At 43.3% G+C, this 18132-nt stretch overlaps 1 protein-coding gene across 6 annotated transcripts in view; it reads right to left on the reverse strand.

Annotated features, from left to right (window-relative positions):
• Nucleotides 1–4982: 4982 nt before the first annotated feature.
• The window catches only part of vti1a (vesicle transport through interaction with t-SNAREs 1A), a 135930-nt gene continuing 122780 nt past the window's right edge, over nt 4983–18132 (reverse strand). For 4 of the 6 annotated variants that reach the window (XM_074620367.1, XM_074620370.1, XM_074620365.1 and 1 more), the window contains one exon: nt 4983–6582. Coding sequence is in view for 2 of the 6 variants with exons in the window: in XM_074620365.1 (XP_074476466.1) it covers nt 6489–6582 (94 nt within the window). In the remaining 4 variants the exon portion in view is untranslated. The remainder of the gene's footprint in view (nt 6583–18132) is intronic. The other 2 variants (XM_074620371.1, XM_074620369.1) reach the window with 2 other exon arrangements.

Raw genomic sequence — 18132 nt, forward strand, 5'->3', positions numbered from 1 at the left:
CTGCTGTGCTGGTGGGGGGAGTGTGTGTATGTGTGTGTGTGTGTGTTGGGGGGGTTGGTGGTGGTGGGGGTGATGGAAAAGGGAAAAACAGAGAGAAAAGGGGAAGGAAGAATCTCACGAGTTGTCTTTAAAAATGAATGAGAAAATGGGTAATCCCAGAGTCGCAGCATGAAAAGAGGGAAAATCAATATGGCCTCTCAGTTCACTGGGGCCCTCACAAGTCCTTGAGATGAACAAAAAGTTGTGCATTTTGTTGCCACATCCCTACGTCTCAATAGAGAGGTGTGTGTTTTGGTGTGTGTGAGATTAGTGAGTGTGTGTGTGTACAGTACAGTCTGTTTTAGAAGATGCAGCTTTGTGTGTGTGCAAGGCTGTATGTGCTGCGTGTAAGGTAGTTCGGGGGGAAAGTTTGCTTCGTAATTTGGAGCTTGAGTGGATTATGGGAGTAAATGGGACTCGTGTAAACTGTAGCGAGCTTGTTCCAACTTCTAAACTGGTCAAAAGGGGTCTGAGAAAAACCTTTTAATGAGAAACTGATAAGGACAAAGCAGGATTCTTTCATGTACTTTCTGTGCGTCACTATTTTCCGAGAGGCGGAGGGATAGGAGAGGACATCATACAGGTTCTGTAACCTTTGGACTCCCGATTCAATTGACCCCCATGCACCAGTCTGAAACAGGCCCCCCTCATAAGAATCCAATTCCACTTCCTGGCCTACGTGGAGAAGACTGGCCGCCGAGCTCTGGGATTGGATGCCCTCTCATGAATAATTAATTGCCACCAACCATCTGAGGCGGAGGTTTCGTAGAGGGTGGGGGGGGGAGGTAACAGGCTGCTGGAGGGGGTGCCCTTTTTTCCAGACAATGCAAACACACATTCCTGTCTCCCTCTCATCCATCCACCTGCATGTCTAGGAGCGAACAAGTAAAGTGCACACCTTCTCCATCCACCCATCTGTCCGTCCATCCATCCCCCTCTCCACCACCACCACCCTTCTCCTCCGTGCTGTCATGCTAAGCGATGCCCCCACCTCTTCCTCCTCCTCCCCTCCCCAGTTGATTAGCGAGCTCTTCAGTAGCCTGTCATGGCGGATGTGCTCCATCAAAGCTGATCGACTCCCCGTTTTTCCAGAAAGATGTCGCGGGTTATCAGCGCGCGCTCAGATCTCCGGCTACGGGAGGAGCGTGACTGGCAGGCCGTCTTTTGAAGACAGTGATTCCTCCACTGATGCCTCCCAGTTGGAAATTTAGAATCGTGTCTGCTAAGACGCCATATGCAAAGTAAATTACTGTACAGGGGCGAGCCCGACTAAACCCTCCTCTCTCTGAACGTCCAGGCCACTGAGTGCCTCCCAGGCAACCTCACCTCCTTTGCGCTCACCCCCACTTCTTCTCCTCATTTGTCTCTTACTATCATCCGTCTACTTTTAAAATGGACAGGCAAAAAGTGCACCAAGTCATGATTTTGCTGGCTACTTTTGCTTGAGAACAGGTGAAATCCATTCAACAAATGTGGACAAAACAATCCATAAATGTAACATGATTATCTTTAACATCTACTTGGGCACACTGCATTCATTTACATACAGTACGAATCTAATTGAAAGGGCAAAGGGCAAGGAAATACTGACAAATAAATAAATAAATAAATGTGAGCGAAAGCTTCTGCCACTATAAAACAGCTCCATTTTCTCCAACTCCCCATCATCATGCAAATGACATTGCTGGTTACAACTGTATGTCTTTGTAGTGGTAAAGTGTTAATTTCAGTTCAAAGGCTGTGGCAGTATTCTACAGGGAGAGAGATGGAGGGTAAGATGGAGATGGAGATGGAGATGGAGGGGAGAGCAGGAGGAGGAGGAGGAGGAGGAGGAGGGGGCGGTGTGCCGAGTGGTTTAGCCTGGCTCAGTCTAGCTCTGACCCGGCTCTTTGTGTTTCTATTGTCTCCGTGGCAAAAACAGAATTAGAGAGTCTCCTGCGCGAGGCTAGGTGTGCTCTTAAAATCAAAAAGGAGGCAGACGGTGCTGCTATAGGTTTGAAAAATGTCAACCTCCTTACTGGAGTGTTTTTTTTGCAATGACAGCACACGGCGGCTAGAGGAGGCAACTTATGACACAGCGTCTTTGGTTTGCTGAGATTCAGAACTGCTTTAATGACAGATGTTAAACAACGCCGACGTCATAAAAAGTCATCTTTATAGTTTTAGGAGTAGCTCTGAAGGAAACAAGACAGACTGAAGGGAAATGACAGATATTCGTGCATACAGATAATTCAATCTCTTTTGCAACCAAGTCCTCCAGCTCCATCTCAACCACGGGGGGACACATCCTGCTCGCACATGCACACAAACATCCATGTATGTATGGCTGTGTGACTTCCTCAAATAATGGGGGGCATTGTCATGTCTTCGCGAGCGCAAACACCATTAAAATGGTCGACGGCGCTGATGGGGGCGAAAGAAAAAGACAGATAAAGGGCCGGAGGAGAGAAAGAAAGCCATTCTGCTAGGACTGGTGCCGTGTACAAACGGAGAACATGGCTCCTCTTCTAACGGCCGTACACTAGAGCGTGTGTGTGTCTCTTTATCGGAGGGGGGGTGTTGGGCGTCCACCATACGTGCAGCAGTGCATGTGCGCTCTTTTTTTGTGTGTGCTGAATCAAACAGTAGAAGACTCATTGTAGTTCTCAAACAGTGCCATTGTGGGTTTTTTCTTGGGTAGTTGTTGTTGCAGGGCCTCCTTTAATACGTGGGTGTTTGTGTGGTGGTGGTGGTGGTGGTGGCGGGGGGGGGTGGCAGCATCACGGACACTCCTGGAGATGAAGCGCCCACCCTCCCGTCGTGATCCCACCACTGGAGCTGTTCATCCCGTTTAAGGCCCGCCCTTCGCCAGGGGACAGACAGCTCAAACGACGCTTGTCACAATCCCTTGTCGTCTTAAATGGCTGACAAACATCAGGCTTTTTGTAATAGTGGCGCATCACAGAGGTTCCTTGTTGAGGAACCTCTTTTTTTTTTTTTTTAAAAAGGAACTTTTATGTACTAGAAAGGACCGGGGAGAACAGGAACGACTGCCGAGCCTGGGCGCGAGATATGTTAGCGAGGCAGACTGACGCAACACGGAGGTGTAAAAAGATAATTCCTCCAGAAAATAATTTCCGCTGATGAAATAAGAGACCATTCCTATATGATCGCTTACCGTATCAAGAGAGGCACAGCGGAGAGCGAGGATCTGAATGTGATTCGAGTGGTAATGTTTCAACTCTCACAGGACAGCCATGCTGAGGACGTGGTTGGTGTAGAGAATGAACAGGGACACCCAAAGACTGGAACCTCTATCTGGGAAACAGGAAGAAGTCAGGGAGAGCTTCAAAATCACTTTTCAGACATCAAATAATTAATTGCTCTCCCCTCTTGCTGGCTTCCCCCCCCCCCTGTTCCTCTCCTGGTGTCTGTATGGAAGACACAGCTCCAGTCACTTAAGGAGGGTTAACACCCGTCTAAATTAAATATTAAAAGGTGTCTGTACCTGCTGCTATTGTTGCCCCTTGGAATAAGATATAACCTATTTTTGACAAGTTTTCATCCTCAGCCTTCTGCGGCGAGACGCTTGTCGAAAACCAAATCAGCGGATGGGGGGGTAGTGGTAGCGGGGCTTGTGGGGGGGCACTGATGAATAATCTAGTTCATATTCCAACGACACCCGCCGCTCAGAGGGAGAGAAAGAAAGGGATGAAGAGAGATGGGCAGGTGGAGAAAGAGAGGAGGGGAAAGATAAAAGCTGGGGGAAAGCGAGGGATGAGTAAAAAGGAGAAAAAGAGGGGAAAAAAGGGAGGAGTGGCAGATGATAGCCGACGTCTGCCAAGGTATCACATGACAGTGCTCCTGTTTAAATAATAAAACAGGACGGGGGCTCTAAACAAATCGTTATCTTCCCACCTCCATGCATCCTGCCTTCCCTCTGCCCCTCCCTCCATTTCCCCCCCGCTTTTTAAAAACTTGTTTTAATGCCATTTCTTAATGAACATAATAGCTCGGCGCTAATAATGAAAAGAAAATAAAAACATCTAAAAACGCGGAGGGGCCCCCGAGTTGTCGCCGGCGCTCAATTATTTCCTTGTCAAGTGGGTCTGTTTTTAATGAGGCCCTGTGGGACTGACGTCTGTCAGTCAGCCCTGACTTTTTGACACCATTACAACTTCAAATAGAAGCCGCCGCCACGCTGCCTTCCACCGCTCACTCGCTAGCTACTGCTCCGCTCATCTGACAGGCTGGGAGGGAGGGAGGGAGGGAGGGGAGGGGAGGACAGGGAGGAGGAGAAAAGGTGGCAGGAGAGGTAGAGAGAAAAGGGGGGAGCAGGAGGGGAGAGAAAGATAGAAAGAGAGAGGAGGAGAAGAGAGGAGCACATCGGCACGTAGGTAGCACACACACATACTGGGTGAAAAAACAATCACTGAGGGTCATTACCAGATGAGGTTTGTCAAACTGCCAGGGATTTCACCCCCTACCTCCATGCTTCCTTGTTCACTTCCTTCCTTCTCTCTCTCCTCTTTGCTTCCTTCCTTTTTTCATTACTCCTCCACTTTAATGATAAGTCTTGGTGGGTCGGCCCCGCGTGGGACGGTCAGAGGCACACTATTTTGTTGGCCATTAATTTGAGGCTTTGAAGCAGACGCCGGCGCCGCGGCTAGTGAGGGCCTGTGAAATGGCGGTTGGTGCGGGTGTGTTGGGGGGGCACCCCCGACACCCCCGCGTCTTGGAAAATGAAGACCGTGGCCCTGAAACAGAATAGCAAATGTCCTCGCCGGGAACCACCACAACGACCACAGGAGACACACACACACACTCCAATACTTCTGCGTGTGTGTGTGTGTGTGGCGTGTACAGCGTTACCTTCATGTGTCTCAACTTCTGAAAATTCTCCAAATATGCTCTTAAATTTAGATTTCTCCAATACCCCCCTGAAGAATTAAACAGCAGTAAACTCGTGCACACGTTTTTTTTTTTTCTTCAAACACCTGCAAATGTATCACATCAGAAGTCAGCAGTACAGATAAACACAGAAACAAGGACTGCATCACAATCTTGACAAGAAAAAATATAGAACAAAAAAAAGTGCCGGTTCTAAAACAAGTTTGATCCATTTATAAAGAACAGAAAGAAGAAGAAGATGAGAAAAAACAACCCTTTAAGACAGAAAACTTGAAATCCACACATTTCAGTTGGTCCTGGTGTGCAGTCTGCATTTTACAGTCTAATCACAGAAAACATGTGCTTAATGTTAATTCTGAATACTTCAGAAAATATACAGTTCTAACACGGAAACGTTAATTTGCATTTATAAATAAATAGTTACAACTTGCATTGAGAGCAAAACACTATACATGATGTAGATTTAAATGTTAGCACATACAGTATGATGCCTACAATTTTTCACAATGACAGAGCAGGAATGAAAATCTGCGTTTGGGGAATTGTACCAAATGTGGATATTAATGCTAGTTAGAAGAAACCTTTCTCTGCGTTACATTTATGTATTGTATGAGCCAAGGTTGAGGTCAGTTCCCTTTTCAATTAAAAACATGTTAAAATATTTTATTTAATCACAAAATCTTTTTTTGAAATGTTCATATATCCTTCCTGAAGCACAGTAATTGAAAACAAACACGTTGATTGACTGAACTGAAGTTGAACTGACCTCAACCTTTTTTATGTGCATTCTCTTTTTTTTTTCAAAGCTGCGCCACTCGTCTATTTTGGGCTCTGCTGAGCTTTTTAAAGAAGGAGTGTTGAACAGCATATCTTATCTAAAAGGCACTCACCTCTGTGCTTTTGTACTGTAGGGGCTACGTGGAGAAACAGCTGAATCATTTAGTTACAGAAGAGCTCATACATTACGACAGCATGTGTTGGTGTTAATAACAAACACAGTGCGGGGCGCCCCCCCAATCCATGACTGTCACTCATGCACATGCGAATGTGTGTCTTTCCCTCCGTCTCTCATGCATGCACACACATCCCGCGAATAACACTTGACCCAAAAATAATCTACATATCTGGAATCTGCTTCGAGTTACAAACAAAAAAAAAAGAAAAAATCCCCAGGCCGTGTTCACCTGGGGACACGAGATGGGCTGCAGACTGAGGACGACACCATGAAAAATATGAACTATCATAAAAACATCCCCGATTCTTGTCCCAGGAGAGAGCCTGACAGAGAGAGAACAAAACTGAGAGGAGAAAAGAAAGAAGAAGAAAGTGAAAAATAAAGGTAGAGAGGGACAGAAAGAAAGAGCAAACAGGAAAAGGAGAAAGAGATGGAAATAAAAAAAAAAAAGCTCCCTGTCAGGCGTTGGAAACAGTGATTCATGGGGACCATTTGTCCTAATTACGGCAGAACAACGCTTTTGTCGCTATTAATCACGCGTGTGTGTGTTTGTATTTGTGTCAGAGGAGGAGCGAGTGTATATGTGTGTGCAGAGAGGGGGAGATCAGTGGCCTCGCAGATTGAAATAGATGGCCAGGATGATGGTGAGAAGGATGATGGCTCCGAGGACGAAGACCAGGACGCGATTCTGGATGATCCTGCACAGAGAGAGAGAGAAAGAAAGAGAGATCAGCAAAGGTTCACAGAAGTCACAGTGTGTCTACGGAGAACACGTAAAACAGTCACATGTTTACGCGCAAACTAAATGACCAGCCCTCAACTGGAGGCTTATCATGTTTAATAGCCACCATGAGGTCTGCGTACATGGTATTTACCGGTATACGACCACTGGCACACACGCAGTATTTCCAACACAAAGCTTGTGTCTAAAATGTCACACTCGTAGCCTCCGTAAAAATGTGTCATACCGACGTGCCTAAACACACATACGAGCATACAAAACACTTAGCATGATACACAAACACACGCACACACAGGCTCTAAAACTTTATTTGCACAATAAAGGTGGAAAAAGTGGCTCGGTAGTCTCCTGGAGGTAATAAAAATAACTGAATTACTGATGGAATTTGCCATAAAACGACTCACTCTTTTGCGCGTTTAAATTTTCCCACTGTGACCTAAGTAAACTTGACAAGAGGGGGGCTTCGAAGGAGTGGGGTGTGTGTGCTGCTGGTTGTGTGCAGAGGAGTTACCGGCATCAAGAGTGTGTGTCCGAAAAAAAATTCTCCAGAGTTTGCATCACCACACATGCACGGGCACAGACAAACACACACACACAAACTCCAGTCCGAACCCTCCGCTGCTCCTGACAAATGAGAGAATTATCACATTTGCTGACATGTGGAGGGGTGGAGGAGAGGCCGAGGAGGGGGTGGTGGGGCACTGTCCACTTCTCTAAGCAGGAGATGAATAGCCCATGCTGTGGCCATTTATCACTGGGGAGCGGGGGTGCTGGCTGGTTGCTCAGTCACCCTGCTACCCTCTAAAGCCCAAGCCGGAGCCCGACACACCAGCTCGGACCCGCAGTAGCCTCGACACTTAGTTTAAAAACCTCAGCTATGGAAGAAAGGATGACAAAATGTATCACAGTACGTCTTTGTATTTCCTTTGTGTATGCTTTTTGCAGAGAAGTGCCTACTTTGCACAAAGGACTCTCCAGCCACATACAAAAATCCTGAAAACTATAACCAATCACTTGTAACACACATATAAAGATGGACGACATGACAGCTCCCCAAAAGTGAAGCCAAAGCATCTGGATTGCCCCCTGGTGGCTGGCTGCAGTATAGGTCATAAAGCCCGCCCCCTCCATGTTAGCAGATGGGACATCTCAAAAAATCAAAGTACTCATCAAATACATTTTTCCCGAAGATGATTTCTGTCATTATAGGTAGTTCTTGTCACGCTGATGTGTTCAAGTGTTCATTTTTTCTGATAAGTTTGGTTTTAATTAGTTATTTGATGCTATAAAAAGGGGGTGAGACGTCATGATTGACAGCTGTGACTGACAGCTGCTCTGGCTGAAGTAGTCGCAGCTTGAGGATCGGGAATTGTACGAGAGAGGCGACTTTAAAGGTGCTATTGATAACATTCAGCCACTAAATGTTGCATTCTCCCACCCCCGTTCCATTGCATTTACTTCACAACAAGTCGTTGCCAGGCACTTTCCGTGAGCCATTTATCTGTTTTTTCCGCATTAACTGACAACCCAGAGATACCACCTGATACCAACGTTGTTTTACTATTGGCTCACAAGCCTTGTTAGAAGTGGGAACCGAATGTCAGATATCTTCCACAGCGATAAACAAAACATTTCTTTTGGACCCGCCAACATTTTTTAAATGATGAATTCACAATCCTAATATTTCTTTTCAGGAAAAGCCATACTTTTTTTCGGCACCTTTTAAAAGCTCTGTGGATGAATTATTTTTTTTAAAAACATTTGTCTACATAAAAATGTTATCAATAAGACCTTTAACTTTCCATAACCGCCACAAGTCTGTGTAATAGAATATGTGTCAATTTTATTATAAATGTAGTTATAGTGATATTACGGTTAGTTGTTGTGTCTTTCTAGCCAAACAGCTACCCGTGGTGCTAACGTAGCAGCTAAGTGGCTCACGCTAGCATGGGCTTAACTAAGCCAAAATATTACTAAGCTTTGGCTTAGTGGAAGGAAGTAAAGATGCGTCGTCCATCTGTATATAAAGTATGCCGTCTATGGTAGTACATCATGAACGTCTTTTCAGGCGCAAGACACTTTGCCTTTTCTCCGACATAGTGTGACGCTTTCACTGGATAACACCAGAGAGCTCATTACAACTACTGTTTGTAAGTAGCACTGCTTTATAAGTAGACAGTTTATCCTTGAATAAATGCATACATTACCATCAAAGTGTCATGCTGTGTACAGTAAACCATGTCGTGTGCAACACAAATAACAGTTATGGTATATTTTTATATCCTGCTCTTGTCTTAAGCCACGCTGAGTTTTCAACCTACAGAAAAAAAACAACACCAACATAGTAATAAAAATAATCAAACTGCATATGTCTGTGTTGTGGGAAGAGTTGAAGCGGTATTCGGGATGCTGTGATGAGGCGGAGATGATTGGCTGAAGCCAGCTGGGGAGGAGATCCCACTGAAACACTAATCAGAGCGTGCTTAGCAAGGCCACGTCTCCCCCTATTAATTGACATTCATTATTTACAATGATTATTTATCCCAGCCAAATACCCAGAGGAGGTGCTGGTGTGTGAGCGTGTTGGGAGAATCCAGATCGCTTTGTGTTGTTTGTTACTTTTTCAGCTGGGGAAAAGAAGAGGGGAGCGTGACTCGAGGCCTGGGGGTGGAGAAATGAACAGGAAGTTAGTTTTAGCCTCATGGATGAGGAGAGAGAGGGAGGGGGGAGTTCAGCTCTATAAAAATCGCATTCATTAAAAGGAGTCTGATTTGGTGGCAAACAACGCTGAATAACTTCAAACACTTAAAACGTTCAAAGCGGTAAGGAATATGACAGTGCCGCAGATTCAAGAACGCCTTCTCAGGGGACAGATATTCTAAAAAAAAGACTTACTTTGACCTAAACTGATTCTCTGTGCACCAATCTAACAAAACATGTCTTGAAGTCTAATGTAAAGAAGCTGATCTTATTTGCGGCGACTCAAACCCTTTAAACAGAAGAGCTTGATGCAAACGTTGTACTGCCCAAATCAAAAACTTTGAAGGTTAAATTCAATCCTGCCACAACTCAAACTCTAAGTATGCCTTTCACTTCTCTAGCTGTGTGTTTTAATCCACTGCGAGCAACAAAACGTCGAGGCTAAACCAGTAATAATAACCTTTTCTGATGCTCGCAATAATTCAAGTGAAACTATAAGATCATGGGGGTCACGTATAACCAGAGGACCTGTAGGCACACGTGCACACATAAGGATCTAGCCAGACAGACTTGGAGGAGTTACATGTAGCAGAGGGAGGTACAGTCATAATTCACTTGATAAAATCCATCTAAGAAATAGCGTCTGTGACACTGCAAAGAGCCACAGTCGTTTCCTCTGACAGCTTGAGGAGCGAGGATATTGATGTCATCACTCTCCTTTAACCGCCACACAGGTGAGACGGCTGGAAAGTCACTAGTTATGTTACATTATAGCCCGGGGAGGAAATGATTCTTTTTCTATTACAAATCAATACTCGGTGTTAGGGAGGCACCAATACCGGATCGGATATCGGGCCGATACTTACTCAAATAGCTGGATTGGATTTTGGTGACAATGGGGCCGAACATTTCAATTCAATTCTATGTTTATATACTATATACATTATTGACTGGAATTTTAATTCCTGTTTAAGTTTTGACCAATTTCTGCATTAAAAAGGTTTACACTTGAATCGTAATTCCTGTTAATTTTGAAGATTTTTTTCCAAGTTGCTGGTGTATGATTTATTATTTTAATAATAAAGAACAATTAAATACATGTATTAATTGTTGAAGTAAAGCCTGATGTTGCCTTACACATAAAAGAATGATCCCAGTCACTTCCACACAGTGAGGCATACAGCTTATTAATTCATCCGTATCGGATCGGTACTCGGTATCGGCCGATACCCAAAGCCCAGGTAACGCTATCAGGGCTGAAAAAGTCGGATCAGTGCATCCCTACTCGGTGATAGGGCCGTCCTTGACCAAATAAATTCTTAGTCGACTAACACTCATAAGGTTTTGTTGACAAATTGATTAGCTTGATTTAAATTCTGATCTCGAAACCAAGTTTCTCCAGAAAGAATCACACAAAAGCACCACTCTAAATCTTGTGTTTACCAGAGATGTGCTCAAAAGTTTCTTGGAAATAAATCATTCAGCATAAAAAAAGCATAAAAAATGATTAATCGACTAAAGAAATCTTAGTCGACTAAGACCAAAACAACAGATTCGTCGACTAAGATTGGGCAGCCCTACTAGGTGTACAATAGAAAAGAAAAACGAACAAATAATAAAGTTATTTTTGCTCATCGTGCATTTAATCTTTTTCCATTTGGTCACTCATAACAACTGGTGTCTATAAAAAGAGAATCCCGGGGGACAGATCATTTTCATAATCCTCTGGACGACTCATCTGCATGCTGTCACTTGTAGATCTAATCTACAGATTTGTATTCCGCATCCAGCAAAGCACTTTACGATGAGCTCACAAGTCAAATGAGCTCCTACGGTAAAAGTCACCATCTAAACTCCTCACACAACAGAAGCGGCTAGAATAAAAACTTACCCCATAAATACCTGCCCCCCCCCACCCCCCTGCCAAAACCCCTAAAAATGAAATAAAAAAAATCCCCAAAATTGGGAGGTAGGAGAGTGAAGAACATGGTTTTCCTCTGCCGTATGGTTGATCCCATCCTGACACGTGGCCAGACAGAACAGAACTTATCAAACCGGATCCATCCTCCAGCTTTGACACTTGACATAGAGGTGGGGTGTGGGGGTGGGGAGGGGGGGTGAGGTGTGTGTGTGGAGTGATGCACACAGCGCACGTACAAGGGTGCAGCAGACGTACATGCTGACACACATATACACACTCCTACACACCAAGTTTTAGAAGGCTTACCTTTACCCCGCTCCCTACTCTGATACTATGATCCCTGAGTATTTTCTCTGTCTCTGCCCCCCCTCCAAAAAAAACCCCACTCATATGTAGACAGACCAACAGTAAGTGTAACTGCGACGCCAGCCAATAACAGCCCGTGATACTGGTTGTTCTATTGGCTCCTGATGTTCCTTCATCGCAGGCAGCCAGTCAGCTAACGCCTTACTAGACGGAAACACACAAATATACAGCACTAATGTTAGCAAGAGAGAGAGAGTGTGCAAAGGAGAGCGGAAAAAATAAAGCAAGCAGGAAGGACGGAAATGGACAATAAAGCAGCTGAGAGTGAAAAACAAGAGAGGAAAAGAGCGGAGAGACAGAAATAGAGAGAGAGAGAGAGAGAGAGAGAGAGAGAGAGAGAGAGAGAGAGAGAGAGAGAGAGAGGGAGAGAGGGAGAGAGAGGGAGAGAGAAGTCCGTTTACCCGGGGAGGCAGAGCTGGAGGAGAGGCTCCTCGGAGACAGATGAAAATAATGAGGACTTTTCTGTCAGGAAAGATTTACAAAATCGTACCTGTGTTATTAAAATTTAAAATCTCCCGTTTTTTTTTTTCTCTTTTTCTCCCTTCCCACCCTCTCCCTCCCTCCCTCTCTTCCTCTCCCTGTTTTTTTTTTCCCTCCTCTTCCAGCAGCACAGCCTTATTACCAGCTCTAATGAGCACCGGGATACACCTCAGCTGTGTGTGTGTGTGTGTGTGTGTGTGTGTGTGTGTGTGTGTGTGTGTGTGTGTGTGTGTGTGTGTGTGTGTGTTGGGGTCCAGGTCCCTAGCGCCAGATTCCCCAGTCCCTTCAACGACACACACACACACGTGTGCGCCCACACAAAACACACAAGGGTGGGCAAACACACACGCTGACACACAGCTTTTGATGGCCTCTCAGAGGTGGCTGGACATGCACATACACACATATATATACACACACACACCTCTCAGACAGACAGATAACACCCCCCCCCCCACACCCCACATCCAAAACAAAAACAGTCTCAGTCAGACAGACATAAGCAGATACTGTGGGCCCAACCCACCCCAAAACACACACACACACATAAACACACACTAGCGTCTCCACTATAAGGAGAAACTTAGCAGCAGAGTTGCATCTCTCAGGCCCTCCCCGATCCCTCCTCTTTCCACTAGTAGACCAATAAAATAAAAATCAATGGCTGTCTGAGCCATTCTGGCTCTCCTCCCTCCAAACCCTGGGAATATACAGCATGGGAGAGGAGAGGGGGGAGGAGAGGGAGGGAAGGATCAATGTGTTCACAAATGGTTTGAGTGATGGACATGGAGGTGGAACGCTGGTGGGGGTAAGTCCTAACTAATGCATCGACTTGTTATCACAAACTAATACGAATAAATGTTTCATCGCACGTGCGCGCACATATACACACTCTGGTACTGGTCTGGGGCTCTCACACACACACACACACACACACACACACACACACACACACACACACACACACACACACACACACACACACACACACACACACACACACACACACACACACACACACACACACACACACACACACACACACACACACACACACACACACACACACACACACACACACACACACACACACACACACACACACACACACACACACACACACACACACCTGGCACATGACAAAACAAAAGGTGGAGATCACGGGCCGGCTATCAATCCAGTTTGAGTGAAGAAAGGTGAGAAACGTGCGACGCTTCAATCACGTGAATGAAACGAGGAAGAACGATCAGATCGGGTTCATGTTCTCTCTGCAGAGATAATGACTTGACCTGTTTGTTGGAGAGATCTGATCCCCGCCACGTATGTTCTGCCTATTGTCCCCAAGGGGGTGTTCAGGATAAATGATGATTTTCAACACACACACACTCGCACACACACGCAAACACACGCAGCTGGAGTAGGTCTTTAATTAAAAGCTGTTTAGTGTAATTATTTAGAGTCCCCGACATCATGTAATTCCCATAAGACAAACAATATTTAAGAACTTGGCAACACCTTAACACTCACACGCTCACACTGTACGGTAAAGATAGGCTTAGAAAAACTTACTTAGTTAGTAACCATGTACATTGATGTGATGCTGTATAAATAAATATATACTGACACAAATTCACACATTTCATGTTTTCCCTTCATGTTATCTATATTATATAAAGATAATTCAATATGATAATTTATCATCTTTCAATGAATCGTATTGTGAAATCCTATATCACGATTAATAACAAGCACATAGTAACTCAGATTTCTCAGAAAAAGTGGTCAAACTTAATTCAGTGTGTAGCTGGAAATATTTCTTTATTTTTTTCTCTATTATTTCACTTGAAACGGTTATGTTGATTTTGCACTAAAGTTCTTAATTAAATGAGAAAATACTCAGTACTTATAATTTGTCAAGTGTTTAATTCAGTATAGAAAAATAGGCTTTGCCATGCGGTTATTTTATATAGACTATTTATTTATTGAATTACCAGAAAACATGCTATATTGTGATATACATCCTTATCAAGATATGAAATTACCTATATCAGGATAAAAGATTTTCGCCCAGCCCCAATAAAGATACAGTCTGTGATCTAAATGTAAAGAAAAAAGGTCGACTCACTTCCAATTCTAAAACCCCACAAGACTGGAACCTTCTATCACTCCAGCAATTGATTCACACACAGATAAAAGCAGCTGTAATACTTGGGTCATTGATGTTTTTTGATTGTGATTGGGTTTGTTTACATCAGTAAACACTGGAGTAGAACAGGCTTATATTTGAATTCATGATTTGTGGACAATTGCTTTCATTATCGATTAATCTGCTGATGAATCATTCGGTCTACAAAATATCAACAAATAGTGGAAAATGACGATCGCAAGTTACTGCAGCTGCAGGTGATGCCTTCAAATGTCTTGTTTTATCTGACCAACCACCCAAAACACAAAGATATTCAGTTTAAAATGATATAAAAGAGAGAAATGCTTAAAATTCTCACATTTGAAAACCTGGAACAATCAAATATATGGCAATTCCGCATCAAAACTATTCATACCGGCAGCGGGGCAATTTGCAACAGTAGCAAGACTTTTTCAATAAAAGGTTTGAATAGATTCACGCAGGCAGAGGCCAAAACCAGGATCCTATTGACCCAGAGCGTCTGGCAGTCTGTCGGAGGTAAATTGTTGTATAGCCTAAGCTAAAAAACTAAAGCATTTTATTGAGTTTCCTTTTAGAAAAATGCTCTGAGTGAATTTGAGTTTACGAATGAATTTGATTAATCGCACAAAGAAAAAAAAGGCCTTTATCGTTGCAGCTCTAGTGTACACAATTCATAAAATTTTAATTTTCAATTATGTATATAAATTAACCTCAAATCTATTTGGTGATTGGGGTTTTAAATCTGTTATTTTACTATGAAAAGTACTCTATAATCTAACATATGAACATCTAACAATATTGGACAAATTGTTCTCACAAACCTTTTGTTTTAACAAAATATAAAACTGATTTCCAAATTTGTCTCGCTATCTAACTAGTTTCTCAGTATTTTGTCGAGATTATTGATTCCTAAAAAAGACGCAGACCTTTTCTTGACCTGTATTGACAGAAAAAAAATTTTTTCACCACTGAGAAAACTGACATAAAAGATGGACAGGTTTTTATTTGGAGGACGTGGTCTGAGCAAGGTATTTCATGTCAGCCTGATTCACTCCCTCTCTCTCGCTGTCTCCCACTTTACTCCCCCTCTTTCTACCAACTTGATGCGGGGAGAACAGCACCGGGGCTCTACAAGTTCATCCATTTTTTATTTGGCGGCTAACAACCCTGGCCAGCAGCAGCCTAGGCTGGGACCCATTTCTCCCCCAGAAAAAAAAAGTGTTGCAAGAGGAGGAAGAGAGGGAGGGAAGAAGAAGAGGAGGAATGGAGAGAGGGAGGTAAAGAGAAGGAGGAAATACAGCGTGAGAGGAGAGCATGTATATGCAAGAGTGTGTGAGAGATGAAAAAAATGGATAGAGAGAGAAAAGGAGATGGAGAGGGAAATGGAAAAGAGACAGAGTGGGTGAAGGAGAAACAGAGAATACATTGCAACTGTGTCTGGAATTTTTAAGAACTTTTTTTGCCGGCAGCAATTTTGTGTAGCTGCTGCAGCTTCTCCTCATCCCCGGTATGATGTACAGGTGGCTTTCTGAGCTCAATACATACACAGATCATTCCCCTGCCTGGTTACCTGCCTGAACCCTCGCCCTCATCCGTCTTCCCTATCTATCTCGATCCTCATCCGTGTCCTCTTTCCGTCCCCTCTCTCGGACATTCAGTCCACCAAATTCAGTTGAGTGATATTGCTTATTTTCCACTCACCTTTGCTCGACTCCTGTTTCTACTTCCCTCTCTCTTGCTGGAGGGGTATGGGGATAGGAAGTACTTTTTTCACTATTGTTTACCCTATGTGCTTGTCACGTCACCGGTTTATAGTCTACAGGAGCATGGCAGCAGCCTGTATTTACTGTATAATTGTCAGTGTAGGCTGAGTTCATGTGCACTCACTATTATGAGTTTCAATGCTTAGGAGCTCACAATGGAAAAAAGACAGTTAAGGGAATTAGATTATTTGAATATATGACAAATAAGGAATAATAGCCCTTATAATTAGCTGGTTGTCATTAGGGCTGGGTATCGTACCTTTAAGGTATTGCCGAAATAACCCATCAAAACTTCTCCAGTCAAATAATACCTGCATTCAATCCTTTTTGTGCCAAGCTCTAGAAAAATAATAATAACTATTTGTATGGTTTTGCTCACCGCAAGCAGCATCTACAACCAAATACAATACAGTCTGTAGTGTGGTGAAGTCGAGCACGGCATATTTGACGAAGTTGGCAGTTCAGTGTGCCGAGATGCCACCAATATGTTCGAAAGTATGGCTGTACACCTGTGGCGTCTGATTAAAATAATAGGGTGGTGGTGGCATTCTTTACACAACTGAATGCTTCCATTCACATGATAGACATTAAATGAAGTACTCTATTGGTATCGGTATCACTTTAAGGGTACTTGTATTGGTACTGGTAGAGATGGGCGATATCGAAAAAAATCAAATATCACAATATTTTTGACCAAATACCTCAATATCGATATTGGGATGATATTGTAACCCAGCCCTAGTTGTCACTGCAGTATGGTAACAAACTTGGTAATTGTCAAAAACAAGAGTAGAGAGGGTTTTTAATATTGTATTAAACAATGCAAGGTGGTTGAACATGGAACAAATAATTACTAATAAAGTAACAGGATGCATTGAATAACATTTGTAGTGATATTAGAGTAGAGCTGCAACGATTAATCAATGAATCGATTAGTTGTCGACTATCAAATTAATTGGCAATAATGGATTAATCGGTTTGAGGATTCTTTTGAGAATAAAATATCCCAAATTCTCTGATTGCAGCTTCTTAAATGTGAATATTTTCTGGTTTCTTTACTCGTCTATGACAGTAAACTGAATATCTTTGAGTTGTGGACAAAACAAGACATTTGAGGACGAAATCTTGGGCTTTGGGAAACTGATCGACATTTTTCACCATTTTCTGACATTTTATAGACCAAACAACTAATCGTTGAGAAAATAATCAACAGATTAATCAACAATGAAAATATTTGTTAGTTGCTGCCCTATATTAGAGTAAATATTCCTATCAGAGAGGAAACCCATGCACACAAGGAGAAGGATTTTGTCATGTGAGCCAAACTATAGTGGGATGAAGTTCCCTTTGTCATGGTCACTGTCAAGTTTGCCTGGGATGGAAAGGAAATCCAGATCCATTACTCGTGTGAACAAACCAATTTTTGCTCAGTGTTTGCTCCCAGTGTGTCTGGATTCGAATTACTAAGAAATAAACATATGACCGACGCCTTCTTTATTCAACTACAACTTGTCTTGGGGATTATAGAATAGATTTAATATTCCTACATCCTGATAACATGACATTCCTCACCATCTCTCCTTTCTGCTGAGAATTCCCAAAACACAAAATCCCCCTTGTATACATTCTGCAAGGGCCGAGAGCCAGCTGCAGATCCGATTACTGGCCCCGCTGGAAAAAGGGCGTAACATTAGCCATTAGAGCTGTAGGCCTCCAAAACTATGGTGTCCATAAATTTTTATTGTTTGTTCAGTATTGAAATCTCATTAAAGCACATAAATCATTTGCGCACACTACTGCTAAGAAAGAAAAGGAAATGAGACAGGAGAGCTGGAATGCTTAGGGAGCGTAAGACAGCTGAGGCTGTGGTTAATGTCATCTGCATGCTTTGTTACTGGTACAACATGGTGACATAGATAGGGAGGACTGCTTATGCATCACACAGGGTTTCTTAATCTAATTATTGCACAGCTTTTTCTCCAAATAACTTTTCGAAGTGAGTGTTTTTTTGTTGTTGTTGCTTTTACAGAAAGATGTTTTTCTGTTGCCGTTGGTGTCAGGGAAGCAGGGAGTAACACATCCACAGTCTGACACCTAACACCAACTCTA

Source organism: Sebastes fasciatus, chromosome 20 (genome assembly GCF_043250625.1).
Source record: "Sebastes fasciatus isolate fSebFas1 chromosome 20, fSebFas1.pri, whole genome shotgun sequence".
Taxonomy (NCBI): Eukaryota; Metazoa; Chordata; class Actinopteri; order Perciformes; family Sebastidae; genus Sebastes; species Sebastes fasciatus.